At 35.0% G+C, this 27,957-nt stretch overlaps 6 protein-coding genes and 1 pseudogene across 6 annotated transcripts; 5 read left to right on the top strand and 2 right to left on the bottom strand.

Moving 5' to 3' along the window:
• Positions 1-1,653: 1,653 nt before the first annotated feature.
• On the top strand, positions 1,654-4,526 carry LOC103862339 (B3 domain-containing protein At4g34400). Its single transcript, XM_009140037.3, has 4 exons — positions 1,654-2,361; positions 2,845-3,208; positions 3,281-3,916; positions 3,998-4,526. Exons 1-3 carry the CDS (start codon positions 2,293-2,295, stop codon positions 3,406-3,408), a joined length of 561 nt encoding a protein of 186 aa, XP_009138285.1. The 5' UTR covers positions 1,654-2,292; the 3' UTR covers positions 3,409-3,916; positions 3,998-4,526.
• Positions 4,445-6,052, top strand: LOC103862345 (annotated as a pseudogene).
• Positions 6,053-6,711: 659 nt separating this feature from the next.
• LOC103862346 (B3 domain-containing protein At4g34400) lies at positions 6,712-11,970 on the top strand. Its single transcript, XM_009140043.3, has 6 exons — positions 6,712-7,607; positions 7,680-7,784; positions 7,888-8,055; positions 8,143-8,237; positions 8,314-8,651; positions 11,840-11,970. The coding sequence occupies exons 1-5, from the start codon at positions 7,337-7,339 to the stop codon at positions 8,569-8,571; spliced, it is 897 nt and encodes a 298-aa protein (XP_009138291.1). The 5' UTR covers positions 6,712-7,336; the 3' UTR covers positions 8,572-8,651; positions 11,840-11,970.
• Positions 11,971-12,531: 561 nt separating this feature from the next.
• Positions 12,532-18,257, top strand: LOC103862347 (sucrose transport protein SUC1-like). The gene is made up of 3 exons (XM_033288852.1): positions 12,532-14,481; positions 14,575-14,641; positions 15,106-18,257. The coding sequence occupies exons 1-3, from the start codon at positions 13,279-13,281 to the stop codon at positions 15,297-15,299; spliced, it is 1,464 nt and encodes a 487-aa protein (XP_033144743.1). The 5' UTR covers positions 12,532-13,278; the 3' UTR covers positions 15,300-18,257.
• A 2,808-nt stretch (positions 18,258-21,065) lies between these two features.
• On the top strand, positions 21,066-23,192 carry LOC103862348 (ethylene-responsive transcription factor ERF109-like). Its single transcript, XM_009140046.3, has one exon. It carries the CDS (start codon positions 22,277-22,279, stop codon positions 23,087-23,089), a length of 813 nt encoding a protein of 270 aa, XP_009138294.2. The 5' UTR covers positions 21,066-22,276; the 3' UTR covers positions 23,090-23,192.
• Positions 23,193-23,300: 108 nt separating this feature from the next.
• LOC103862349 (EKC/KEOPS complex subunit Tprkb) lies at positions 23,301-25,368 on the bottom strand. The gene is made up of 6 exons (XM_009140047.3): positions 24,474-25,368; positions 24,330-24,396; positions 24,118-24,240; positions 23,821-23,904; positions 23,633-23,719; positions 23,301-23,533 (listed from the first exon to the last, which is right to left on the bottom strand). The coding sequence occupies exons 1-6, from the start codon at positions 24,698-24,700 to the stop codon at positions 23,447-23,449; spliced, it is 675 nt and encodes a 224-aa protein (XP_009138295.2). The 5' UTR covers positions 24,701-25,368; the 3' UTR covers positions 23,301-23,446.
• Positions 25,369-25,663: 295 nt separating this feature from the next.
• LOC103862350 (guanine nucleotide-binding protein subunit beta) lies at positions 25,664-27,906 on the bottom strand. The gene is made up of 6 exons (XM_009140048.3): positions 27,624-27,906; positions 27,442-27,536; positions 26,616-27,040; positions 26,183-26,543; positions 25,977-26,090; positions 25,664-25,875 (listed from the first exon to the last, which is right to left on the bottom strand). The coding sequence occupies exons 1-6, from the start codon at positions 27,727-27,729 to the stop codon at positions 25,840-25,842; spliced, it is 1,137 nt and encodes a 378-aa protein (XP_009138296.1). The 5' UTR covers positions 27,730-27,906; the 3' UTR covers positions 25,664-25,839.
• Between the last annotated feature and the right edge of the window lie 51 nt (positions 27,907-27,957).

The following is a 27,957-nucleotide window of genomic DNA, read 5'->3' on the forward strand; positions in this document are numbered from 1 at the left end:
TATAAGAAAAAATATAAATGTTTTTCTTATATATTTAATGTGATTTTTAATATCTTTCAATAATATAAAATTAAAAAAAAAGAACTAAGATACCAAAATTGTTATCAAATATTTATTATTCATAATAATTAATTTTCATATATACGTTAATCATATTAGGTAATTTCGTAGCTTCTAACTAAGGAAAGTGCAAAAAAAAAATTTGGTAGATTATTTATCAATTCAATAGTTAGTTTATAAAAAATATAATGTAAGTTAAGATGGACCAACCTATTTTTCTAAGAATAGTATATTTTATATAGTAATTTATTAAATGAGAATTTATAATCATACAGTTCTATGATCATTCATATCATTTTATAACTGAATATTTAAATCATCTATAACAAAATTTTCAATGTGAAATCTTTAATAAGTTTATAATTTATAAATGTTTTTGAAAATTCATTGAAAGTTTTAATATTAAAATATTTATGTAATCTTATGGTATATAATTTAATCTATATATATATATATGTTTTATTATTAAATGATATTTTTTACTCATATGGTTTTAAAATCATGTGTATCTTCTTATAATATTAAATAAAAGTTCATATTAATACAATTTTATGATCATTTGTAACTTATTATGACAAAAAAAAATCTATTGATCACAAAATTTTCAGAGTGGGATCTTCAAATTTCTAATAATTTATAGACGTTTTGAAAAATTCAAAATATAACACATAAAAAAAATATAAATGGTTTTATTATATATTTAATGTGATTTTTTTAATATCTTTTAATAATATAAAATTAAAAAAAAGAACTAAGATACAAAAATTGTTATCAAATATTTATTATTTATAATAATTAATTTTCACATATACGTAATCATATTAGGTAATTTCGTAGCTTTTATTTAAGAAAAGAGCAAAACATTTTTTGGTACGTTATTTATCAATTCAATAGTTAGTTTAATAAAAAGTGTAATATAAGTTAAGATGAAACAACCTATTTTTCTAAGAATAGTATATTTTGTATAGTTATTTATTATATAAGAATTTATAATCATACGGTTCTATGATCATTCATATCGTTTTATAACAAAATATTTAAATCATCGATAACAAAATTTTCAATCTGAAATCTTTAATAAGTTTATAATTTATAAATGTTCTTGAAAATTCATTGAAAGTTTTAATATTAAAATATTTATGTAATCTTATGGTATATAGCGTTTAATCTATATATATATATATATTTTATTATTAAATGATATTTTTTACTCATATGGTTTTAAAATCATGTGTATCTTCTTATAATAAAAATGTTAAACCATTGATCATTAATTTTTAACATAATAATTTTAATAGTTTTAGTCATTTATTGTCGTTTTTAAAAATTCAAAATATAACATATACGAAAAAATCTAAATTTTACTTTTATAGCTAATTTGATTGTTTAATTTATTTTAATATATAAAATTAAACAAAAAATGATGGAGGAGATATAAATTGTTATCAAATCTTTATTATTAAAATCATTAATTGTCATATATTTATTAGTCATTTATGGTAATTCCGTAGGTTTTATTTAAGGAAAGAAAATAGCATATCATATCATTATATCATATAGTTTGACCAACTTATGTATCTAACAACATATAAAAATCGAATGTGGACCTACTTATTTTTCAATTGAATGTAATTGACTACCTAATTGAGTGCCACCTATGCATTGGAGTCTCTTTTAATTAATACAAAATTGAGGTTACATCTTTTCAAATGTTCCTCAATTAATATATAAGGGATTACAGAAAAGCAAAAAAGTTGATTTTAAATTAGAAAAACCAGAGAGAAGAGATAAAAGTAGGATAGTATGCTGGGTAACTTGGGTTGAATCTGTACGAACGAAAACAAATTTGGAAAGTTTGACCAAACCAAGACAAGACACGACACAAATCTCACCTAGATACTCCAAAACAAAGACTCCAAAACAAATGCCTAAAGAAAGTGAAACCAACTAATAAGTCCCGAACTAAACTAACTCGTCTGGTTAAGCAAAAGGAAAAGGAAAGAGATGGAAGTACAGTTTGATTGTAACGTTATCAACTGATGAAAAGAGATACACACACAAGTACTTTCTTTGACCGTAATATATCAAGACTCATGGGTCTCTTTTGAAAACTGTTTTGGTGTCAAACTGCTCTCTCTCTCTCTCTCTCTCTCTCTCGCTCTCTATTCTTCTGTTCTCATCTCTCTTTCAATCTCTCTTCTCTCACTCACACGGTTCCAGCATCCTCCAACAATGGCTGAAGACGATACTCCCCCACGTTTCTTTAAAGTTTTCATCTCCCATCACAGCTCAGATTCCATGGTAATGTTTCCTCTCCCTTACCTTTAATATAGTTGTGGTTTCTTTGACTGCAACTACTTTGGAATATTGATCTTCCTTTGAAGCTTTCTGTTTCTTACTCTTTGCTTTCCTCTGTTTTGAGTGGTAAAAAGTTGTTTCACTTTTACGTTTGGAGAAAGTAAAGATGTTATTTAACATATAAATCAGTTTTTGGTACTAGAGAGTAGATATGCTTGAATATGATAGTTTTACTCAGATTTGTTCCTTGGCTACCATGTTTTTACTTTTGAAGCTTGTAACTCTGCTTACCATTATTAGGCCCATATATAAGATTTTATCTGGCTGATTAAAGGTTCAAAAAACTTCTGTTTGTGGATACCCTCTGTTACAAAGAGAGGGTTTACTTCTAAATTGGTTTTGAAAGTCTATATCTGTGTGTGTCTTTGTTTATCTCATTAAGTTAACAGTTTTTTTTTTTTTGCTAAACATTTTTGTCTTCACCAGTTGATTCCCATTTCCTACACCCATGAACTTCCGAGAATTTTACCCAAAACAGCCATTCTCCAAGGAACTGGTGGGTGTTTTTGGAAAGTCGAGATGAAGAGGAAGAGAGATGAGGTCTACTTTGGAAAAGGATGGACCAAATTTGTTACGGACAACTCTCTTAATGACGGAGACTTTCTGACCTTTGTGTATAATGGAGCCAACGTTTTCGAGGTCAGCATCTATGGCCTTGGTGGATGTAAGGAGATGAGAGCAGTCACTGAAGTCGAAGAGGTCAAAGAAGACAGTGTTGTGTCTTTAAGCAGCACAGACTCAGACACTAGTTCTGAATCCGTGGTGGCCAATACAATCAGCAAGAACAAAGGTCAGGTTTTAACACATTTTTCTGCTTTATACACACAAGCTGTTTTCTTATAATTTGATTTTTTTTTTTCAGGGAAGTCGCAAGTGGTAGAAGATGAGGATGAGTCTGAAGAGGCTGAGGCTGAGACTTGTTCTGAGTCCACTGTGGCTAAAACAACCACGGGAAGCCGAAACAAAGGTTTAACTCTTTTCATTAATTAGTACTTTGGTTGTTTTATGTTATTGCTTGAAATAGACAAACACATGACCAGTCTTGTTTAATTTGTTGAGAGTTTTTCCACTACATGCATCTTTACTTAAGCATAACCGTGGACTATGATTTGAAGCACCATTCTTTCATTTAATATTTAAGTTGTTTAGGATTTAGTAGAGGAGTGTATACTGTATATTGAAATATAATATTTATTAGTATACACATATCCAGCGAGAGACAAACAAGTATGTGGCGGCTACATCTACATGCCCTGGCTGCATTGAAATAACGTGTACGTGCAAGACTTAACGTGTACGTGCTTAATAACGCCCATAACAGTTCGCGTAGGGCCATTTATAGTTTAATCATCATAATCCAGATCTTCCTATCGGAAGAACAATTATAATTAAACTATGTATGCATTATTATACTAGTTAAAACTAACGAGATAATGAGTTAATGATGCATCACATATCTGTTTGTGAGTCTGTGACCAAAGCATGAACAACTAAATCAGTACGTAACCTTTTGTCAACCATCGCATAATATACCGTACATGATTGGTATAATAGAAATTGCGTGATATTTACATTGCAGGTAATGATGTAAAAGCAAAAGAAAGAAGGCTGCTAAGTAGAGAGAGAGAGAGAGAGAGAGAGAGAGAGAGAGAGAGAGAGAGAGAGAGAGAGAGAGAGAGAGTAAACGTTTGCTTCCCGCGTTATACAATGCCCTAATTCTCATCATCATCATGCGTGCAAGCTATTTTTCATTTCCTTTAACGATTCTCATTCTTACTCTCTTCAAGCTTCTTCTTTCTTCTTTCTTAATTATTTTCTCCTTTTTTCCCGGAAAATTCTCTCTGTTGTTGTTCTCTCCTGATAAGCCCGACCAAGTTTATCCTCTTTCACACTAATCATTTCTCTTACAACTTTCATTAATCTCCCTTTAAAACCTAACCTTTTGTTTCAGTTTACAGATTCTTCAATCTTTATACGTTCGTTTCCATGTTAAAGAACTTCTTTATTCATATTTTCAGATAATTATTTGAGTTCCAAGAGAAAGAAGATGGGAAACCAAACAAGCAAGAAGTCACATGATACATCATCGTCTAAGACCACCACAACAGCAAGCATGCACTACACAACGGAGCTGAGATCATACGAGGCTGCTTGTAAAGCAGACACGGAGCTACAGTCTTTGACACGTGTATGCAGGCAAGGACCAGTCACGTGATAAGCACGCTAGCTACGGGTGTTGAGGTTCGAGCGCTCTCGTTCGATTCCCTCAAAGAAGTGACCGAGTGTTTGCTTGAGATGAATCAAGAAGTGGTGAAAGTGATATTGGATTGTAAGAAAGATATATGGAAGAATCAAGAACTGTTTGAGCTCGTTGAAGATTACTTTGAGAATAGTTTGAAGACTCTTGACTTCTGTGCTGCTTTGGAGAAAGGTTTGAGAATAGCACGTGATAGTCAGCTTTTGATTCTTGTTTCTCTTCAGCAGTTTGAAGACGAGAGCCTCGTTGAAGGTATGTTAAACAATTTTTTAATTCATTTTCTTTGGGTCTTTAATGGATTTATAAAAGCAAACTAAAATCTTTAAATTTAAAAGTACTATCTCCGTTCTGTTAGAATATTTTTTTAAAAATATTTTGCACATAGTTTTATAAACGCATTATTTGTTTGTAACTATCAATTTTCAATAAAGTTAAGCCAATAATAATTTAATAAATTCAAAAATTGAATTTTTTCAATTTTCTACAATTAACTAACAAAAATCATAGAAATATTACAATGTTATTTTTGTGAAATATTTTTTTTTCTAAAATATATATCTGAAGATAAAAGTAGAGAGTATTTTATTGTCTTGTATCCTATTATTCTAGTTTTCATTACACATTTGAGACACTAATTGATTTTATTTGCGGTAATAACGTATCTTGTGTTTATTCGCAGGTGGGAATGGATACGAGAAAACACTTGAAGAGCTGAAGAATTTCAAAGAGGCAGAGTCACCTTTCGACGAAGACTTCTTCAAGATGATGCTTGAGAAGCTGCAGCATCGCAAGAACAAGCTTGACAAGAAGCTCAAGTCCATCCACACGTGGAGAAAACTCTCCAGCATCATCTTCGTGGCTACATTCGCCACTGTACTCATCTGCTCGGTCGTGGCTGCGGGCATGGCGGCTCCTCCGGTAGCTGCGGCTCTAGCTGCAGCTACAGCTATACCGCTGGGATCAATGGGGAAATGGGTTGATTCCCTGTGGAAGAACTATGAGAATGCACTCAAGGGACAGAAAGAAGTGATCAGTTCGATGCAGGCAGGGACGTATGTGGCGGTTAAGGACTTGGATAACATCAGGGTTCTGATAGAACGGCTGGAGATTAAGAAGGGCAAGGACTGTGATACTACAGAGGATCATCAAGCATCCCAACCATGGTAGTAGCAGCACCTGAAAAACATACAAGGAAACACAAAAGGAACAATCAGTTCTTATTCCTCAGCTTTGTGTTGGAAATAATAAAATGTTTGAAAACTCTCTATAAAGAATAGTACAGATTCTTTCTTGAGTTTATTCTCAATGTTTAATAACTAAACTGCTGCATTTCTGTATTCTTTGATGATTGAAAACAATGATATATGTTTTTTTTAACGTTTGGACTATTAGTAGGCGTTTATAATATCAGAGTGAGTAAAACATACTAAAGAATACAACTAGATACTAATAGGAGAGCTAGTTTATTCAGTTCACCAGAGAACTAGACTTTAATAGGCCTTTAACTCTGGAACAGTCTAAATATCTTAGACCAGTCTAACTAACCGACATAAGGTGTGTTGTTCAGCTGGCAGAACTACACTTTCCTGCATCACCCCTAGGCTAGTTACTAGACTTAACAACAAAACCTTATCAAACTGTCTTAAGTGAAACAACCACACTATTGTCTACCAACTTCACTCTTCATCTGCAGAGTTAGATCCAAGTTTCTCCAAGAAACTTATTCTCTATTCTTAGCTTAGACAGAGCAGCAGGTGTTTTCTTCTTTGCTTCATTCTGAACTCCACTGAATAAACTATCTCTTTCAGAATCCATGGTAGGAGCAAATGGGACATTGCTCTGTTTTTCTCTGTTTGAGAGAACCAAACATGAGAACCAAACATTATATATCTGACTAATTATTGTATGTTCTTATAGTTTTTATACAACTCTAGTTATGGCTTATTTTTCCTTCTACTAGACTTCTAATACATAGATCTCTGGTATTTGCCTCTTGATGCCTTTGAGATGTAAACTTCAAGTGAAGAGAGTATTTACTTTTGATAGATCAGTGTTTACCGCTTCATATAAAATGTAAGATATTATCCGTATTCCATCAATTCAAATGTTGGAAGCAACAGAACCAGTCAGAAACGTCTGGCTCAAGTTTTGTGTGGATATAGATGGATTAAAAGAGGTCTAATATAGATTCTAGTTTCCAGTCCTTGATATTTACTTATATGAAAAATAGTTTCATCAAAGTTTTAATCACCATGAGATTCAAATGATAGATGCATATACAAGTACTAGTCCCAGATGTTGTCCAAAAGAAACATACTAGCCCCACATGTTTTTTAATCACAAACATACCTGTTTTTTTCTTTTGGATTACTATATACTTAGGCCCATATATAAGATTTTATCTGGCTGATTAAAGGTTCAAAAAACTTCTGTTTGTGGATACCCTCTGTTACAAAGAGAGGGTTTACTTCTAAATTGGTTTTGAAAGTCTATATCTGTGTGTGTCTTTGTTTATCTCATTAAGTTAACAGTTTTTTTTTTTTTGCTAAACATTTTTGTCTTCACCAGTTGATTCCCATTTCCTACACCCATGAACTTCCGAGAATTTTACCCAAAACAGCCATTCTCCAAGGAACTGGTGGGTGTTTTTGGAAAGTCGAGATGAAGAGGAAGAGAGATGAGGTCTACTTTGGAAAAGGATGGACCAAATTTGTTACGGACAACTCTCTTAATGACGGAGACTTTCTGACCTTTGTGTATAATGGAGCCAACGTTTTCGAGGTCAGCATCTATGGCCTTGGTGGATGTAAGGAGATGAGAGCAGTCACTGAAGTCGAAGAGGTCAAAGAAGACAGTGTTGTGTCTTTAAGCAGCACAGACTCAGACACTAGTTCTGAATCCGTGGTGGCCAATACAATCAGCAAGAACAAAGGTCAGGTTTTAACACATTTTTCTGCTTTATACACACAAGCTGTTTTCTTATAATTTGATTTTTTTTTTTCAGGGAAGTCGCAAGTGGTAGAAGATGAGGATGAGTCTGAAGAGGCTGAGGCTGAGACTTGTTCTGAGTCCACTGTGGCTAAAACAACCACGGGAAGCCGAAACAAAGGTTTAACTCTTTTCATTAATTAGTACTTTGGTTGTTTTATGTTATTGCTTGAAATAGACAAACACATGACCAGTCTTGTTTAATTTGTTGAGAGTTTTTCCAGGAAAGAAGAAAGAGAAAGTTGTGGAGTCTTCTAATGAAGACAGTGACAGTGATTATACTGAAGCGAATGAAGACAGTGACAGTGATGATACTGAAGTTTCTGGTGACTTGTATGCATTTAGTGAGAGTTCTAATACTGTGGCACAGCCAAAAAAGAAGAGGGAGAGAGGTTAACTCTAGTTAAGCTTAATTTAATTACTTTTTATTCTAGTATTGGTCATTAGTTAATGTGATGCTTATATACAAATGTTTTCAGTAACGATCAAGAAGATCAAAGATCCGGAGAAATATTTGGTTGATCCAAAGAATGTGTTCTTTGAGACAAACGTGAAGAATAGGCCATATGAGCTGGTAAGAATCGCAATATATAAAACGTTTAAACTTGAATTTGCTTAATTAACGTATTTGTTTTGCTTTGTGACTACAGTTGGTTAGTGCACAACTAGTGAAAGACTATGACTTAAAGTTCAAGAAGTTGGTTTACTACACTGACTATCACAAGGACGGGAAGCTACAAGCGAAGACAACAAAATGGAAGGATAATCGCGTTTGTATCAAAAAGTGGAACCGCATATGCAAGAGGAACAAGTTGAAGAAAGGAGACGGCATATTGTGTGAGCTTAAGCGCAAAGAGGGTTTTGTTTACGCCGTTATAATCCATATCGTTCGTGAAAAGGATTTGTAAACAGAGTGAGTACTAGGAGGAGAACCTGCAGGTCAATTACATGAGCTTGTCTTTTAATTTTATGTTGTCTATTAGTGCAGTTTTTTTTTTTTTAAACACTAGAATTTTATAGATATATAATCCTGAATTGTTACACAAGGAACAATTACAACCATAAAACATAGAAGATATTTTGACTTAAACAAAGAGATTAGTAAGCCAAGAAGGATGTCCTCTACCAATGTAAGATTGAAAGAGATCTTTTTTAATCACACTTTCCGCAATAAGCATGGCTCCCTTAATGTTGTGTCGAGGGCTGAATTGAGCTTTCCGGTCTTGGAACTCATTCAAAAGTGGTAAAATCTGTGAAGAGTAGAACTTAAGAGAAGGCCAAGCATGAGGTTTAGAAATAGCTTCAATCAAATCATGATCTTCACTTGAAAAGATGATAGAATCATACTGAAGTGTTTTTAAAGATTCCATAGCCCACTTCCAACTTTCTAGAGAAGCATCTTGTTTGTTTTGTATGTTGGTGAATGATCTTCTTCCATGAAGAAGAACTTTACCTTCTCTGTTGCGAAGTATCCAAGAGGCTCCACTTTGCTTTCTGATCTTATCCCATGCACAACCAATATCACATTTTAGCCAGGAGATAGGAGGTGGTTTCCAACCAAAAATGTTCTTCTTTTTATTTTCCAAGTCAATGAGTTTTTCTTGTTTATCAATAGACTTGATAAGAAACCAATGGTCTACACTTTTGTAGATTGAGCTGATGAAAGGAGGCCCCAGATTTAAAGACCCTTCAAAAAAGAAGGCGTTTCTGTTTTTCCATAATTCCCACAAGATCCAAGCTCCTGCTCTTCTGATTTCTTCTGGAATGAGGTGATTCTTCCTCGTCTTTAGCACATAGAAGATGTTTGAGAAGACTGAATCAGGATCAAAACCACTTAACGGGGAGGGGAAGTTACTCAATGCCCAAGTTTGCTTAGCAATAGTACAAGTAAAGAGAACATGATTCACCGATTCTCCTTCTAGACCACAGACTTGGCATCTTGTATCAAGCTTAATGTTCCTTTCAGACAGTTTTTCAGCAACCGGCAAGGCTCCACTAATTGCTTTCCATAGAAAAATTCTGATTTTTGGCTCCGTGTCAAGAGACCATATGTAATCCTTGATACCATTCAGAGAAGGAAGAGTGTTCCCATGAACAAAAGCTTCCTTTTTAGCCTCTTTTTCAGCTAGCCAGTAACCTGATTTCACCGAGTAATCTCCAGAACGAGAATGGTTCCAAATGTAAAAATCTGATGAAGAAGTAACCGGTTTGATTTTGAGAATGATTTCTTTATCTTGAGGATAAAAAAGATCATCTAACAAGGTTTGATTCCACGTTTGAGAACCATCCAAAATTAAGCTGCTGACTTTGATATTGAGATCGATCAATGTGTTCTTCATAAGAGGAATTCTCATTCGATCTCCATCAACTAACCAAGGAGAAGACCAAACAGATAAAGAACTACCATCTCCAACCATGTGTCTGAGACCTTTACTCAATAACTCTCTACCAAAAAGAATACTTCTCCAAGCATAAGATGGCCGAGAACCTAATGGAGCAGGCTGGAAGGAATTATTAGGGAAATACCTGCTTTTGAGAAATCTACTAAGGAGAGAGGATGGAGATGAGAGAATTCTCCATGCTTGTTTGGCAAGAAGAGCTTGATTGAAGAGTTCAATATCTTTGAACCCCATGCCTCCTAAGTCTTTAGAGATACATAGCTTGTCCCAACTGAGCCAATGTATTTTCCCTTTGTCTTCAGATGAGTTCCACCAGAAGTTAGCCATTGCTGAGGTGAGATTATTACAAGTCGTTTTAGGTAACCTGAAACAGGTCATGGCATGAATGGGCATGGCAAGGGCTACTGACTTCAAAATAATCTCTTTCCCGGCTTGAGAAAGAAATTTAGTATACCAGCTAGACATCCTTCCTTTCAATTTGTCTTGAATGTAGTTTAGGAGTTGAACTTTCGAACCACTAAAACATTCGGGTAAACCTAGGTAAGTACCTGCTCCACCTTCAGACAAAATCCCAAGTGAAGTTTGAATCTGAATTTTCATCGCAGGGTCAATATTCTTGACGAAAGTGAGAAGATTTTGCTAAGTTGATGACTTGCCCTGTAGCCTTTTCATATTTTTGTAGGATCTCTTGAAAAACCTGACATTGGAGAATGTCTGCCTTGAAGAGAAACAGACTATCGTCTGCAAAAAAACAAATGATGAATAGCTGGGCCTTCTTTCGAGAATTGAATACCATGTAGACGACCTTCATCAGAAGCTTGGTTGAGTAAATAAGTTAAACCTTCAGCACAGAGCACAAATAAAAAAGGCGAGATGGGATCTCCTTGTCTTAAACCTCTTTGTGGAGATATTAAACCATGAGATTGCCCATTGATAAGAACAGAGTACTGAACAGAGGAGACGCATGCCATAATCCAAGATACCCAAATAGAGTGAAAACCAAGAGAAAGCAATAATGCCTTTAAATAATTCCATTCAACCCGATCAAATGCTTTCGACATATCAGTCTTGGCTGCCATAAAGTTGCTTGAGACAAACTCATGAGTGTTAAGACTATGAATAGCTTCATGCGCCATGATGATATTGTCGGAGATCAGTCGGTCTGAGACAAAAGCAGATTGAGATGGTGAAACTATATCCGGAAGGAACTCTTTAAGCCTGGAAGCAATAATCTTCAAGATTGTTTTGTACATGACAGAACAAAGACTTATCGGTCGGAGATCAGACATAAGAGTTGCATTCATCTTCTTAGGAATCAGAACTAACTGTGTGTAATTCCATTCAGTAGGCATAGAACCAGAATCAAAAAAATGCAAGACTTCTTTCGTTAGCTGTTCACCGACAATATCCCAATAAGATTGAAAGAAGAAACCAGACATACCATCAGCACCTGGTGCACTGTCCGGTTTTATAGAGAAAACTGCTTCTTTGATTTCTTCAGATGTTACCTTCTTGATTAACTGATGATTCATTTTCTCTGTGACTCTTGGAGTTAAACCTCTGAGCATAGTAAAGTAGTCTTCCGAGTTTGAAGATTTAAAGAGATCACCAAAATATTGTATTACAACCTGAGCTTTCGAAGCTTCTGATCTTAGTGCATTGCTGTTTTTGTCTATGAGTTTGACGATTTGATTTTTTGCCCTTGATATTTTGACCGCAGTATGGAAGACCTTGGTGTTTCCATCACCATATAAAAACCAATTGTCTATTAGTGCAGTTATGATGTTATGTTTGAGTGTCGTAGCAGAAATTTTTATATTTCCATTTTTTTTTTGCTAGTAACGTATGCAACTTTGAACTGTAGACTATTTTTTTCCATCATTTTTAGTTTTTATAATATTTCCTGAACTTCATGTTATAATCTTGACTTAGTTTTGAGTTACCCTAGATTTTGATCCGCGTTTCGAAACCACGGATTTTTGGGTTATAAACTAAGTTGGATATGAATTAGTATATTAGTTTTGTTATATATTTATACTAGGTGTTTTGCCCGCGATGCGGGCTTAAACATTTTCATAAATTTTCGAAAAGTTATTTACACACTATATTTTTAATTATATATTTTATGTTTTTTAACTTTTTACTAAAAGATTTTTTCAGATAACAATACAATATATATATATATATATATATATATATATATATATATATATAAAATTTTAAATTATATTTTTAGATTTTGGATAATTCAATATTCTATTTTTAACTATATGATTAAAAAATTTATCTGATTAATATTTACTTATATAATTATGTTTTTAACTTTTCACTAAAAGACTTTTATATAAATTATCTCTTTTTAAAATTATATTTTCAGATTTTGGATAATTCTTACTATTGTTAATTTTAATCAATTATCTAATCAAATAAATTAAAATTTCATTTTTATTTTTTAATTTATTTATATATTTTATTCATTAAGGGTATAAACGATATTAACCACTCTAATTTTTAACTTGAGAGCTCGATTCTAAAAATTTACTTCGCAAATAATAATATAGATGTCATAAAATTCTATTATATCGAATAAGAAATTTTGTTTAAAATTTTATAATTTATGAATTAGTTTATTTGAGATTTTGTAAATATACTTTTATGTAAATTTTTCTTAGGCATGATAATTTTAACCGTTTCGATTTATCATTCAAAATTAATTAATTCCAATCTTATGATATAAAGTTTGGTTTTTCAAAGTTATTTTTTTAAATACTAAACAAAGATAATAATAGCAAAAGACTATTTGATGGTTTTTAGTTGACAATAATTTTTCTTTTAATTATTTGTAGTCGAACTTAATTTTATTGTTTTAATTTCATTGTACCAATGACTATCATTAAAAAAGTAGTTAGGTAAAATGTATTGAGAATCTGAGATTATTAAATTTCCGAACTTTTCTGATTTAAAAAGAAGAAAAAAAAGTGTCAAAGAAATTGAACTACATCTGATTCACTTGATGCTAATTAATTTCTTACTTGTCCAATAAGAAATCAACTCCAAGTCTTATTAATAACTAAAAAATTTCACTCCTTCCCATTTCACTATAAATACGACACCATGCTCTCGTCTCCTACATCACAAAAACACAATCTTCAGTTCCAAAAATCGTTTTCCTCTCTAAAACATTAACATTTAAACTAATCGTGTTTTTCCCCGATAATGGAAGCTAAAGATACGGCGGCACCTCCTCTCCGTAAGATCATCTCCGTCGCTTCCATCGCCGCCGGTGCACAGTTCGTGTGGGCCCTACAGCTCTCTCTCCTGACTCCTTACGTACAACTTCTCGGTGGCCCTCACAAATGGTCCGCTATCATCTGGCTCTATGGTCCCATCTCCGGCATGCTTGTTCAACCTATCGTAGGTTACTCTAGTGACAGATGCACGTCAAGATTTGGTCGCCGCCGTCCTTTCATTGCCTCCGGGGCCGCCTTTTACGCCTTCGCCGTCTTCTTGATCGGTTACGCGGCTGATATCGGTTACAAAATGGGAGATAAGCTCGAGCAAACGCCGAGGGTACGAGCCATAGCGATCTTCGCTGTCGGGATCTGTTTCCTCGACGTGGCCAGCGACACTCTCCAAGGACCTTGTCGTGCTTTCTTGGCCGACTTAGCCGCAGTAGACGCTAAAAGAACGCGAGCCGCAAACGCGTTTTACTCTTTCTTTATGGCGGTTGGAAACGTTTTGGGATACGCGGCTGCTTCTTATACGAACCTACACATAATGTTCCCGTTCGCGATGACAAACGCTTGCGATACCTATTGTGCTAATCTCAAAAGCTGCTTCCTCTTGTCTATAATACTCCTCCTCATCGTCACCGTCACGTCTCTTTGGTACGTTAAAGACGAGCAATGGTCTCCCCCGCCGGTGAACCCCGACGAGGAGAAGACTGTGAGTGATGATGCTTCCTTTGGAGAAATTTTTGGAGTTTTTAAAGTAATGGAACGTCCCATGTGGATGCTTTTGATCGTCACGGCCCTTAACTGGATCGCATGGTTCCCGTTTCTTTTTCTCGACACTGATTGGATGGGTCGTGAGGTGTACGGTGGAAGTTCCGAAGGAGACGATAGGATGAAGAAACTGTACAGCCAAGGAGTACACTCTGGTGCGTTGGGACTTATGTTTAACTCTATTGTTGTTGCTTTCATGTCACTTGGTGTTGAGTGGATTGGTCGGAAAGTGGGTGGTGCTAAACGGCTTTGGGGAATTGTGAATTTTATACTCGCCATTGGTTTGGTTATGACGGTTCTTGTTACAAAGTTGGCGGCGGATTATCGGAAAACAGCCGGTCCTTATGCCGAACCGTCACCTGGTATTAGAGCTGGAGCGTTGAGTCTCTTTGCTGTTCTTGGTATCCCATTAGCTGTAAGTATTTCAGCTTTTGTCTTTTATTGTGTTTTATTACATTTTAATATTTTGTCTAAATATAATATTAACCACATCTTTTATTTTTTACAGATTACTTTCAGGATTCCGTTTGCACTAGCCTCCTCCACAATTTCAAGCAGCTCCGGCGCTGGCCGAGGTAAATTTTAACCTTAATTTATAATATATATTTAAAAATTCCCATTAATTTAAAAATCCAATTGTCTGCCAATATGTATGGCTGGCCAGTTAGTTACCATTAGGTATGTTCAAACGTTTGAATTGAATACATTAATTGAGAGATTTGTTTCCAACTTTATTCATATCTGATTGAAATTAGTTTTTCCTTTTTTTTGCCAAGAAAAATAAGGGAGTCCAATTTTCCAATGTAACTTTTTTTCTAAACATTGTGTGGATATAACAACTAAAAGTTTAGATTTATCAATATCACTGAATTTCGTGGGATTTATTAACTTAGTGATACTAAATTGACATCTTTATGTCATTAGTTCAGTATCTTTTAAACATTCATTAATTTCATTTAGTAGCATAAACGTTGAAAAAATGGTTTCATTTCTAACATAAATAACTAAATAATATTTTTGTTTACATGATTTTCTTTAGGAATTTTAAATCTGGCGATTGTGATACCACAAATGATAGTATCACTGGGAGGAGGACCTTTCGACGCCTTATTTGGCGGTGGAAACCTACCAGCATTTATTGTGGGAGCAATTGCAGCGGCGACCAGTGGAGTATTAGCGTTAACCGTTTTACCTTCACCGCCATCATCAAATAACAAAAAAAAGAATGCATAAAGTTAAAGTCTAATAACCTTCGGTTGTCAAAAAAAAAGGAAAAAGAGAGGTTGTATGTATTTTCACCCTTCACCTAGTTTATTGTTCTTGTTACCGATTATCAATTTAAAATATATATTTTTCTTACTGTTTGTTTGCTTGATCGTTAGTAACTTGTGTCTGGCTGTGGTAAACGAAAAACTACAGAAAATAACTCTAGAATACGAAATCAATCCTGATAATTAATTTTGTGACAAATTGACAATACTTAAAACGTGAAGAAAAGGTTGCAAAGGGTATTCTGATTTTCGAAGGCCCAAAATAATCAAACTTAGCTAGTAACCATATATATATTACTACTGGTTACCCTAAAACAAATAATTATTTGTTTGATTATATCGAGCTTATTTTTCTGGACCCAAACAAGTTGATACATTCCTTTATATTACATGCACTCGATCTACATAAACTTCCTTATATATGAAATGGACGGTTCAAGTTGCTTAGACATTTATTTATAAATAGTGAATTAGGGTTGATGAATTATGTCATATGCAATGGAAATAAACATTAGATAAAAAAAAGTAGAAGCTTTGACATTTAACAATTATCAAATAAGTATCAATGTTTAGTACTAATCCACAGAATCTATAACTGGTTAGTGTAAGGAGAAAAAAAAAGAGAAGCTAAAGTGAAAAAGTAATGACGCGGCGTGATCATGAAGGAAACGTTAGTCAGCGCAAAAAAACAAAAACGTGTTATAATCAGTTTTGCACGTGCAGAACGTGCCTCTCTGCCTTTGGTAGCTGAGGCCTTCACTTCTCGTTTCTTACCTCAACTTGTATCGCAGCATGCTGCCGTCCGAAGTCTATCACATACAATTAGCAAAAAAAATGTTTTATACGTTGCATAAAATGTTTTTATTTATTAGCATATATGGTTTATACATTAGCAAAAAAATATGTTTATACATTGCAAATATGTTTTATAGATAAAAGCCCTTTGTCAAAAAAAAATATGCTTTATAGATTACAAAAGTAAATAATGATGCATCAACCGTCAGCACGTTAAGTGCTAGAGTAAAATCTTTGCACAGTTACAATTAGCTATATATACTAAAGTTTAAAGAAAACGTTAAACACCAAAAGCCTAAATTCTAGTATATCAAGAAAATACGTGCTGAAAAAATACGTGTACTGTATGTTTTGCACTAAACGTAGTCGGCGATATTTTTAAAAAATTGACAGTAATATTTGTTCGTATTCCTTTATAAGAACCCAAAACTACTCTTTTGCCTCTATGATATTCAGTAGTCAATTATGTGATGTACTTGTTTATAACTGGCTACGAGCCTACGACTATGCGAGACAAAGTCAAAGACCAAAAGATAGAAAGAATAATCAAAGGTCAGCGTGAAGAGAGTCTAGAAAGGGAAGACGTAGTGTGGTGGGTCAACACTGTGATAGAGTGACGTAAGAGCTTACTGAATCAACATGCCAGCTCATCATCATGATATACATTTCAAATCATTGAAACATTTGACCCCAGAAACAGTCAAACCTTCGCTTTCAGTCAAACCTTCGCTTTCATTAAACAAGTTAGCTCATTTTCCCTTCATTTCTTTTCATCTTTTTTTTTACAGAAAACAAAGGAAGAAATTATCCAAAGAAAGATCGTTTTGTCTCATGCTAGTTGAATTTCATAGAGCCTTATTGTGTAAAAGGTTGATTTAGTGTACATGTGATAAATTACTAATGATAAACTATTATCCGGTGTTCTCTCGCAAAAAATATGCTAATTATTATAGTTAGAACCGTAAACCTAAACATAAATGTTTTCAGTCCGGTCTTTCCTAAAACTCTCAAAAATTATTGTTTGCAATATGATTTTTCTTATTTATATGCTAATAAAATTCTTACCATTTTATATACTTCTTCCGTTTCATTTTAATTGTCATCTTAAACTTAGACACACAAAATAATAAAGCACTTAATTTTGTATATTTACTAAATAAAATAATTATTACAATCACATTTCAACTAATAAGAAAATATATTAAAATATAAAGACAATAAATTTTCTATTGAAATCATAAAATGACACTTATTTTGAAACGGAAATTTTACTCTACGAACACAATTAAATAGAAACGGAGAGAGTACATAAGTGACTAGTACAATAAATCAACTATACTAATTGGAAATTGATACGGGAATAGTGTACTATAGTGAATTGAAGTGAGACAATGAATGCACATGCCAAAGGGTGGTGGGGATGTGTAAATCTTTAAAACAGTTCAATTTGTTAATGTTGCAAAGCCTAAATATAGAAAAGATACAACGTTAAATTTTATAGATATTTAACTCATATTCAGTTGATGATAAATAGATGAATTTATTTTATGCATAACACTACAAGAAAACATGGGGATTCTGATGGCCGAAATCGTCAGAAATTCGTCGGAATACACTGATTCTGACGAATTTCTGACGAACCAGTCCGTCGGTATAATTTCGTCGGAAAAAAAAGATTCGTCGGAATTTCGTCAGACCTTCCGACGACTTTCTGACGAATACCGAGAAACGTCATTCTGACGAACTTCCGACGATATTCCGATGCGGACACACGAGACCAGAGTTCATCGAAAAAACTATATACCGACGGAGCACGTCCCTCGGACAATACCGACGAACCGAGTCCTCGGAAAATACCGACGGATAATGGTTCGTCGGAATTTTCCGAGGAACCATTTCCGTCGGTATTTTCCGAGGACTTCGTTCGTCGGTATAGTCTGATGCCCTCAATTCGTCGGAATATATCAATTTTAAATACGAATTAATTTTGCATTTTTATATATATTTTTTATATTAAAAATTAATTAATAAATAAATAAAATCTGAAATTTAAAACCAATAATATTATAGAATTTAAATTCATACAAACTGAAATAGAAAAAAAATATTCAGAAAGTTAAAAATTCATACAAACCGAAATAGAAAAAAAACATTCAGAAATTTTTAAAAAGCAGAAAAAAACTAAGAACTCAAAGACATCAAACGATCTAGCTTCTGCATTATCTCGGCGTTGAACTTCTTCTGGAGCGGGAGCTGGAGCGGGAATATATGCGGGAACCGAGTTTTGTTCGTGAGACGATCCCGATGCACGGGAACTGCTCACCGAAATACATCGAAGACGGGCTGCGGGGCGGGGTACATCCTCAGACCTAAAAAAAAATTAATACATCAAAAATCTTTTCAAATCATTTCTATTTTTAATGTTTTCATTTATATATTTACAAAAGGTTTTATAAACGTTTTAAAAAAAACTACTAGACCTTTTATTATACATAGTTTATTACTGGAAACTTATAAAAATTATAAAAATTATAAATTTTTTTATTATATATGATTTATATATATATATATATGTATACAAAATTATAATTTTTTATAAATATAGAAAAATGTTGTTAAATATTTTTAAAATTAAAAAAAAACATTTTATTATACATAGTTTATTACTGGAAACTTGAAAAACGTTTTTAAAAATCAAAAAACATTTTAAAAATAGTAAAACGTTTTGAATTTTGACAAAAACACAAAATAATTCCAAACCAAAACTAAAACAACAATCCAAACAACAATCCTAACTTATATATCCTAAACTATCCATTCAATCCTAAAATTTTAAATTAAACAACCTAAAATCCGAGATCTAACTTCCAAAACCCTAAAAAATTGAGATAAAACAAGGTTGGGATGATTCTTACATGATTTGGGGTTTGGGGAAGAGATATGAGGGTGAGAAGAGGATTCGCCGGTGATGGGAGCTCGAGAATGGTCGGAATCGCCGTGAAAGGGAGAGAAATCGCGGAAAGGATTGAGAGAGAGGCGGAGGCGGAAATAACGAAGAAGAAAGAAGAAGGGTAATTATATTTAACGTTTCCGACGGACACAGATTCGTCAGTATTCCGTCGGGATCATTAAATATATACCAATTGGCGGTTCGCGAAAATTTTCACGCGGTTTGGTTTTCCCGGGTAAATTGAAATTCCGACGGAGTTGGTGTCCGTCAGTATATTCTGACGGAATACTGACGACCTTTTCCGACCGAATTCCGACGACATAGTGTTTAGGGGTTGATTACAAGTTTCTAAATGCAAAATCTAAATCTTTGATAATATATATAGTATTTGCATAAAGATTTATCGATAAAAATGTTTTTATAACACGATTTTACACAACAACATTTTTTGTAGTGTAAGATTAGATGAATATGATTGTATAAGTATATGAGTGTTAAGATGAGATGTTATGAAAACAATGATATGCATACATAAATATTTTAATGAGTTGCTATATTTGAACGGTTGCGATCTAATACTATGCTAAACACTTATTATGTATTATTTTCATAGTTTTGGCATCTAAATTTATAGATTTTTATGTTTGAAATTTTTTAGAAACACATGTCCTTGGTAATTCGTCGGAATATACCGACGACATTCTGACGAACTAGACAAGTTCGTCGGAATGTCGTCGGTATATTCCGACGAATTACCGAGGACATTTCCAAACTTCAATGGAACCCTTTGTCGTCGCTATGTCGTCGGTATTTTGCGAGGGATTTCCGACGGAAACATGGTTCGTCGGAAATTCGTCAGAAAATTCCGACGGAATACCAACGACGGTAACAGTTATATATGTTAATCGGAATATCGTCGGAAGTTCGTCGGTATATTCCGACGAATTTACGACGACTACAACGGTTATATGTTTTATCGGAATGTCGTCGAAAAGTCGTCGGAATATTCTGACGAGTCATTTTTCCTCGGAAATTCGTCGAAAATGACCGACGGAATTCCGACGACTTCAAATTTTTTGTTTTCGTCGGAAAGTGGTCAGAAATCCGTCACAAACGTCCGACGACATTGTAGTCCGTCAGAACCTCCGTCGGAATTCGGCGTGTTTTCTTGTAGTGTAATTTTAGATTACATCTTATTATATAGAATTATCAACATGTTCTAGATGATGACTCCTATAATATATCTCGAACCTAATTACATTTTAGAATTGGCAATATTATACCTGGATCAAACATGACTACAAGTCTACAATACTATGTTAAGTTTGATACTTTTTATTCAAAATCAGTAAAATAATTAGTACTAACTCATGTTCTTATGTGTAATAATTTAGATTTCATCTCACTTCCGTTAGTATTTTTTTTTTTGTAAGTTCGATACTGAAAATTGATAAATAACGTTGAATCATCAAGGTTATATGAAAGAAGTTCAAAAGCTCAGCAGTACACTGTTTTTATGTGTGCTATTCTAAAGATAACAGGTTTCCTTTGTCTAATTTATTCAAGAGCCTCAAACTTACCATTGTTCATGTCGACCACAATGTTATTGTAATGTTACACATGTCTATTGGCATAACCTTTTAAAAAATGTTGTTGGATTGATTCGACGTACTACAACTCAAAGTATAAATAGAGAAAAGGTAGATAGATGCGCTATTGAGTTTTGAGACGATGGATCTAGTCATTTAGAAAGACAAATTGATTCCTACAAGGGCATAAATGTGTAGACAATGTAGATAATTGCCCAAATAGCAGGCGAAATAATAAGTTAAATATTTGCACGTGAGTTATTCCCAGCCAATCAAATTATGTACCTAAGATACTTATCCCATTTAAACATGTTTAAATTTAAATGTCGACAGTGTGAAAACGAACATAACGCTATGTCAATAATTAATTAACAAATACACAAAAGCGACCAAAAGTTTTCAAGAAAACGGGAGAGAAAAGAGAGAAAAGAGAGAGGGTTCCCGGCCGACGGCGAGGCTCCTTTAGCCACCGTCGGTCCGGTTATGTTTTTCAAGTTTTTAAACGGGGTTTTAGGTGTTTAGATCTTTAGTTTGTGGATCTGTTGGGTTTAGTCTCGGCGGCGCACCTATCTACGGTGGCCGTCCGATTTTGTCCCGGGAGGTGATGGCTTTCTCAGCATCTTCTTCGCCGGTTTCTGTTTCCGGGAGTCGGTGGCTTCGTCAGCACCGAGATCGCCGGTTTTGGTTCCGGGAGGCGGTGGCTCTCTTAGCACCGCTAGCGCCGGCTAGTTTCTCGAGTTACCTCACCGCGATCTACGAATCCGAGCCTCTCTTGTTCATCTGGCTCTCGTCTCTGAATCTGGTTCCGCATGCATGTATGTCGGAGATGATGAGCGATTGTAGCCGGGTTTATTCTCTATTAAAATCGTAGATCCGGTTAGTTATGAGTCTCGGTGTGCGTTGGTTGCATTCGAGTTGTGGTGGAAAGGTGGGTTTGAATGGTCTCGGCTCAATTCCGTTGACGGCGCAGTGGTTAGGCGTCGTATCGCGGAAGCTGGAGCCGCAGGAAGAAGATAGGGAGGCGCGCGCTTCGCGCGGATCGAGCGGCGTTGCCCTAGCTAGGGTTTTCGGAATTTGGGCCTGTTGGGCCATTATGGCAGTTGTGGTTTTTAATGTATTTGGGCTTTTGTAGTTTTTCTTTGTATGGTTTGGGCTCTGCCCTTTTGGGTTTTTTACCCCTTTTAATTAATAAATTCAGATGGAAAAAAAAAAAAAAAAAAAACAAATACACAAAAGCGCAGTTCACTTCTTAAAAAGCGTCACATATGTTGATAATAATCCAAAACTTTGTATTGTCAAATGGTATAAACCCAACCCCAAAATAAAATAAAATAAACTAAAATAAAATTCTCTTTGTCAAAATATTTGAGAAAATAAACGGCACGTGTTTCCAGAACAAAACAAAAACAAATCACTAAAACGACCCCGTGTCTGAAGAGCGTGCCAGTTGGCAGCTGAACAAGCCACAAAAATTTGAAAACACGGAACCGTATATAAATAAGAGCATTCTTTCCACTTTCAGTTTCCTCAGACACAACAGAAAACAAAAAAAACATAATCATCCTCTCCAGGTGCTTCATTCAACACTTACACAGTCACTCGAAAATGCATTATCCTAATAACACCAGACCCGAATTCGTCGGAGCTCCAGCTTCAGAGCGAGACTCGACCCGGAACAGGTATCAACAGAAGGAGCAGTTGTCACCGGAGCAAGAGCTCTCGGTTATAGTCTCCGCTTTGCAACACGTTCTCTCAGGGGAGAAAGAAACGACGCCGTATCAGGGCTTCTCCAGCAGTAGCACAGTGATTAGCGCGGGAATGCATTCCGACACGTGCCAAGTGTGCAGGATCGATGGTTGTTTAGGCTGTAACTACTTTTTCGCGCCAAATCAGAGAATCGAAAAGAAACAACAAGTAGAGGTAGAAGAAGGGGTTACTAGTAAGAGTAGTGGAAGAGAGAGCACGGTGGTGGCGGCGGCGGCTACGGGGAAGATAAGGAAGAGGAAGAACAAGAAGAATGGATACAGAGGAGTGAGGCAGAGACCTTGGGGGAAATTTGCTGCAGAGATCAGAGATCCCAAGAGAGCGACACGTGTCTGGCTCGGCACTTTCGAAACAGCTGAGGACGCGGCTAGGGCCTATGATAGAGCAGCTATTGGGTTCCGTGGGCCGCGGGCTAAACTAAACTTCCCCTTTGTGGATTACACTTCAGCTACTACTTCTTCCTCTGTTCCAGCTGAGGATACAAGAACGAATGCAAGCGCGAGTGTAAGCGCAGTGGATTCTGTGGAAGCAGAGCAATGGCGTGGAGGAGAAGGAGGAGATTGTGATATGGAGGAGTATTTGAAGATGGTGATGGATTTTGGGAATGGTGATTCTTCGGATTCAGGGAACACTATTGCTGATATGTTTCAGTGATAAATAAAAGAAAAAAAAAATGATTCTTTTCAGATTAAATTGTAGTTACAAAGATGTAGTTACTCGTTCATAAAAAAAGAGAATTGATTCTTCTCAGATTAAATTGTAGCGTGTTTTATAGTTAAGTGCAACAGGAGAGTGATAGTGGCTTGGCTTGTCAAAGTGAGCAAGATTCTTGGTCTGATAAAATTATATGAGTGAGATAATAAAGAGGTTAAGAAACTCATCTTTGGTCTGATACTCTGATGTAAGAACGATGCAAAGAATTACAAAACAAAGTGTCAAATTTAGTTATAACAGATAAGATAAAACTATATTTGATGGCAAAAAATGGCATCTTCTTTTACAAAGCGTCTTTTACAAAGCGTCTCGTGCAGCGATCCGGCAAACAATGGCATCTCCGAGAGAGGAAATCACAAGTTCTTGGCTAGTTATCTTGTAATGCTGAAAAGAATCAATGTCACAGATTATTACTTTTTTTTATAACACTAGGATAAAAAAAACGAAAAGGGCTTATAACTACTGTTGTTAACGAAATGTTACCTTTAAAATATGGGCTTGATTAGCTTGCGTCTTTAACTCCTCCAAGTCAATCTCCTTCCCGTTGATCAATTTCGCCACCTCCTCCATCTGGTTTTGATCTCAAAATAATGTCATAGTTGATAGAAACAAACAAAAATACAGAATCTAAAAGAGCTTAACATCAGGGAAAGTCAGAGATGATGATTAACCTCAATGGGAGAAGCATTGAACCGGGCAGCTAGAATGTAAGTAGTAGTTTCGGATATCCCACATCGTTTCAATGATTCTGTAATCTAAGATGGAGGAAGAAACGAACAACAACATTAGACAACTTCGGTAATGAAACTTGATTGGTAAGATACTCTCATTCTCTCAACAAACTCACAACAGCTATAATCAACAATCCTAGTTACAGTAGACTAATAGCTAAGGCTCGAACAACTAAACTAGACCCCAGTGTCTCAGAACAAGACAAGAAGCACAAGCAAAGTTTGTTTGCTTCGTACATGTTTAGATCCAGAGTAATTGTAGACAAGCTCAGAATGAAGAGTTCGTGTTGATAACGAATCACGTGATTTGGAGACGAGTGCTTTCTGAGCAGCAGCCAAGAGAGGGAACACATCTGGGATCTGATAATACACAATTCATTATTAATAAGATAAAAAAAAGATCTAAAGTCGTTCTTGAATGTGAACGTTGAGGAAAGATAAGAACTTACGAGTAAGGCGTTGAGAAATGAGACCTCAAGCTTCAGACTTCCATCTAGCATCGAGTTCAAGAGCTCCCTGATCACAATCAACAGCTCAAGAAAATTGAGAAATTGAAGCTAAAACAAGAGAGAAAATCGAGAGTGAGAGAGTACTTGGAGTTGGTGACATCGGAGAAGAGAGAAACAGAGAGAGTGTTTTCACCGCCGAGATGGAACACCTTCATAACTCTTAAGTCGGCGGCGATAAGGAGGGAGAAAATTAGGGTTTTAAACCGCCGGAACTCGAGATACAGACACACCCGGCGAATCAATAATTTATTTAGGCAAAAAAAAAAAAATTTTTGAAACACTTTTTTTTTTGAGGAACACGGGCAAAACATATATATATATATCCTAAAATATAGGGATAATTTGTAAATTATTCTACTAATAGTTTGAAATTTGAAAATTACATCTTCTATTTTATTTTTAAAAAACTATACTTTATTCAATGTGAATTGATATTTTTTTCCAGATTTGATATTTCAATAATTAAAATATAAATTCGAAATTAATAGTATTATAATTATTTATGTTCAAGATAAATTTGTGTGTTGAAATAAATCTGTTATTTTACCTCTTAAAATTTTAAAATAACAAAAATATTATAAAATAAACAAATTATGATTTGTTTCCACTCTCCAAAAATTTAGCTATATGCATCATGATTTTCCTAAAAGCAAAAAAAAAAAACAAAACTATTTTCAGAATAAAATTGAAGCATTATTAGAAATTGAAGTTTGATCCATGAACTAACAAACCTTTTTTTTTTTGGACATATAAATGATATAACAAACCTTTTAATGAGATGAGAGGAAGAATCTTAATGATATAAGAGGAAAAATCTGTGAAACTAGAAAAATATTTTTCTTTTGAGAAATGGACGACACAGAGAATGAGACGAGAAGCTGTCTTGTTCTCTTTTTTTTTTTTCTAAAAAATAAATATTTTAAGATATATTAAAAGAGTATTATATAGATATTGTAAATATTTTTTTTTAATTTTTTTTTGTAAAACCGTTACTTTAAATATAAATAAATTAAGAATTGAAAAATATTCAAACTGGACAATTTAGTAAATTTTTATATACATAAGTGTATTTAAAAAAACTTTAAATAATTGTGTAGTTTTCAAATTAAAATCTTATTAGACTGTATTTCTCCAAATTTTCTCTAAAATATCACTAAAACACTTTATTGTTGCAAAATTAACGAGAATAACATTAATTAAAAAATACATCATTTTGTTTTATATTTTATAAATTTATAACCAGAGTTTTAAATTTAGTATTTATCGGGTGGTAATTAAGATAACACAACTCCACTCAATAATTCAGTAATTTTTGTTTGATCCTTTCTAACACAACTCAACTATTTTCCACAGATTACAAACCGACCGTACCGGGTTATACAACTTCCAGACTACAGAATATATAAACCAAAACCACAAGAACCGGAAATGGAACTGAGACCATAACTCTTCATGTCACTCTCCTGTGCCCTCCAAACGCCCATATCTGTGTGTAATTCCATCAAACACATACACACAAATCAAAATGTTATTCTATCTTTATTCAAAATCATAATATACATATGATGATCAAAGACACTAACTAACCTTTAGATTTGAATCCCAACTTCCTGTACACAAGGCACTTCCATCTGCTGACATCCCCAAACAGCTTATCCGATTCTTGTGTGAATCTTGCAGTTCCCCCAAATCCAACACAACCTGCAAGAAAAAAAAACACATCACAATGAGGCCAAAAGAAAGAAAAAAATTTAACTCTCACCACTCAATACTTAATATTACTCTTAGCTTACCTCTCCCAAGAGAGTATCCCAAACGTAGCAAGTGCTGTTATTTGCGTAGCCAGCGAAGAGAAGCCTCCCGGAGGCAGAGAATGCAATGGATGTCACAGGCAGATTCTCACCATCACCATTTGCCTGATGATACACTTGGAGCTGATGACCAGTCCTTAAATCATACAACCTGCACGTCCCATCGTCTGATCCAGTCCCAAATCTATACCCATCCGGAAAGAACTTAACAGTATTAACATCTCCCTCGTGTCCATGAAACGTTCTCACCGCTCGGCTTGCAGCTCGAGTGTCCCACAAGCAGGCACTGGTATCACACGAACCGGATATAAACCAATTCGGGTTTGATCCACTGATTGAGACACTGGAAAGACAATCGGTTACATAAGGGCATGAGTTTATTTAAACAAACCGATGGTAATAAACCGATCCATACCTTAGTACGTCACCAGTATGTCCAGACTGAAACTCGCCGCCGAAAACAGATGTTTTGAGACCAGTAGTCACATCCCACAAGACACATGTCTGATCACCCGAGCTGGTGATCAGATGAGCATCCTCATTTGGGACATACTGACAGCACGAAACGTAACCCCTGTGGCCACTGAGGGTTCTCGAAACGGGTACTGTTCCGTCCTTGTCAGCGGTTGAGCTGAGACTGAAGATGGAGCACACACTGTCTAAACCACCACACGCAACCGTCTGACCGTTTGGAGAGAAGGCGCATGTCATCACCCACGCGCAAGGGAGTTTAATAGCGTGAGTCTTCTGACTCGTTAGAGCGTTCCACACTATTAACCTTCCGTCTTGAGATGCGCTCACGATCCTGTTCCTCTCAGGCGTCCAGTCCAAAGAATAAACCTGTTAATAGTTACAAAGCTAGGATCTTTACCAAATCCTTCAAAACATAAAAAAAACTATTCAAATCTTATTAGACCGAACATCAAACTAGTTCGGTTAATTTTGAAAATGTCTAAAATCTCTATGCGCCAGTAAAAAGCCAACATTTCACAAATTAATATACAAATTCAATAAATATTTGGTTTTGCTTTCTGAAGTTTCTTTATTTTGTTCTACAATAATTCAGGTTTGTTCGCAACAAGTTCGGACCTAAACTACTCAAAGAATGAAGCTTTATTAGAGATTGGTTACACTAATCACAAGCTACAAAACTCTATAAAGGAGCAGACTTTATGGGATAAAAAGATATGCTTTGCAGAATCTATGTAAGGTAGAGATGAGATCGAACTTTACACACTCACCTTCCCGGTGTGTCCCAGAAGAGTACGGCAACAAACAAGATCCGTGGCTCCAAACTTCACTGGAGAACGACCCTGAGCTGCTGAGTACTTGGACACTGCCGAAATTCGATTCGAAAGAAAGCAAAACAGATCTAAGAACAAACAATCACAGATAGATTGTTGAAGAAGAAGAAGTAACGAACCATCAGTGTCTAGGAGCTGGAGGCGTCTCTGTCTAAGCCTGTCACGGAGGTTGTTAACGGTCTCCGTAGCGACGGCGTGGCGTTCCTTGAGCTCGGAGACAGACATTCTTCTCCGTCGTTGATCAAAGGAGTTAGATTTTGGGTGTGTTCTAGAAGAGAGGAAGTTTCATGATTGAGAGAGAGGGAGATCGAACCCTAGAGAGGATGGATTCGAGGGGATCACGTGGGGGAACGAAAGGTGAAGTAGTCAAGACAGGTGTAGTTCTTGTCCTGAGAGAAAAAGAGAGAGCCAAGAGTCAACCAACGATTGACTGTTGCATAAAAAAGTATGGAC

Source organism: Brassica rapa, chromosome A03 (genome assembly GCF_000309985.2).
Source record: "Brassica rapa cultivar Chiifu-401-42 chromosome A03, CAAS_Brap_v3.01, whole genome shotgun sequence".
NCBI lineage: Eukaryota > Viridiplantae > Streptophyta > Magnoliopsida > Brassicales > Brassicaceae > Brassica > Brassica rapa.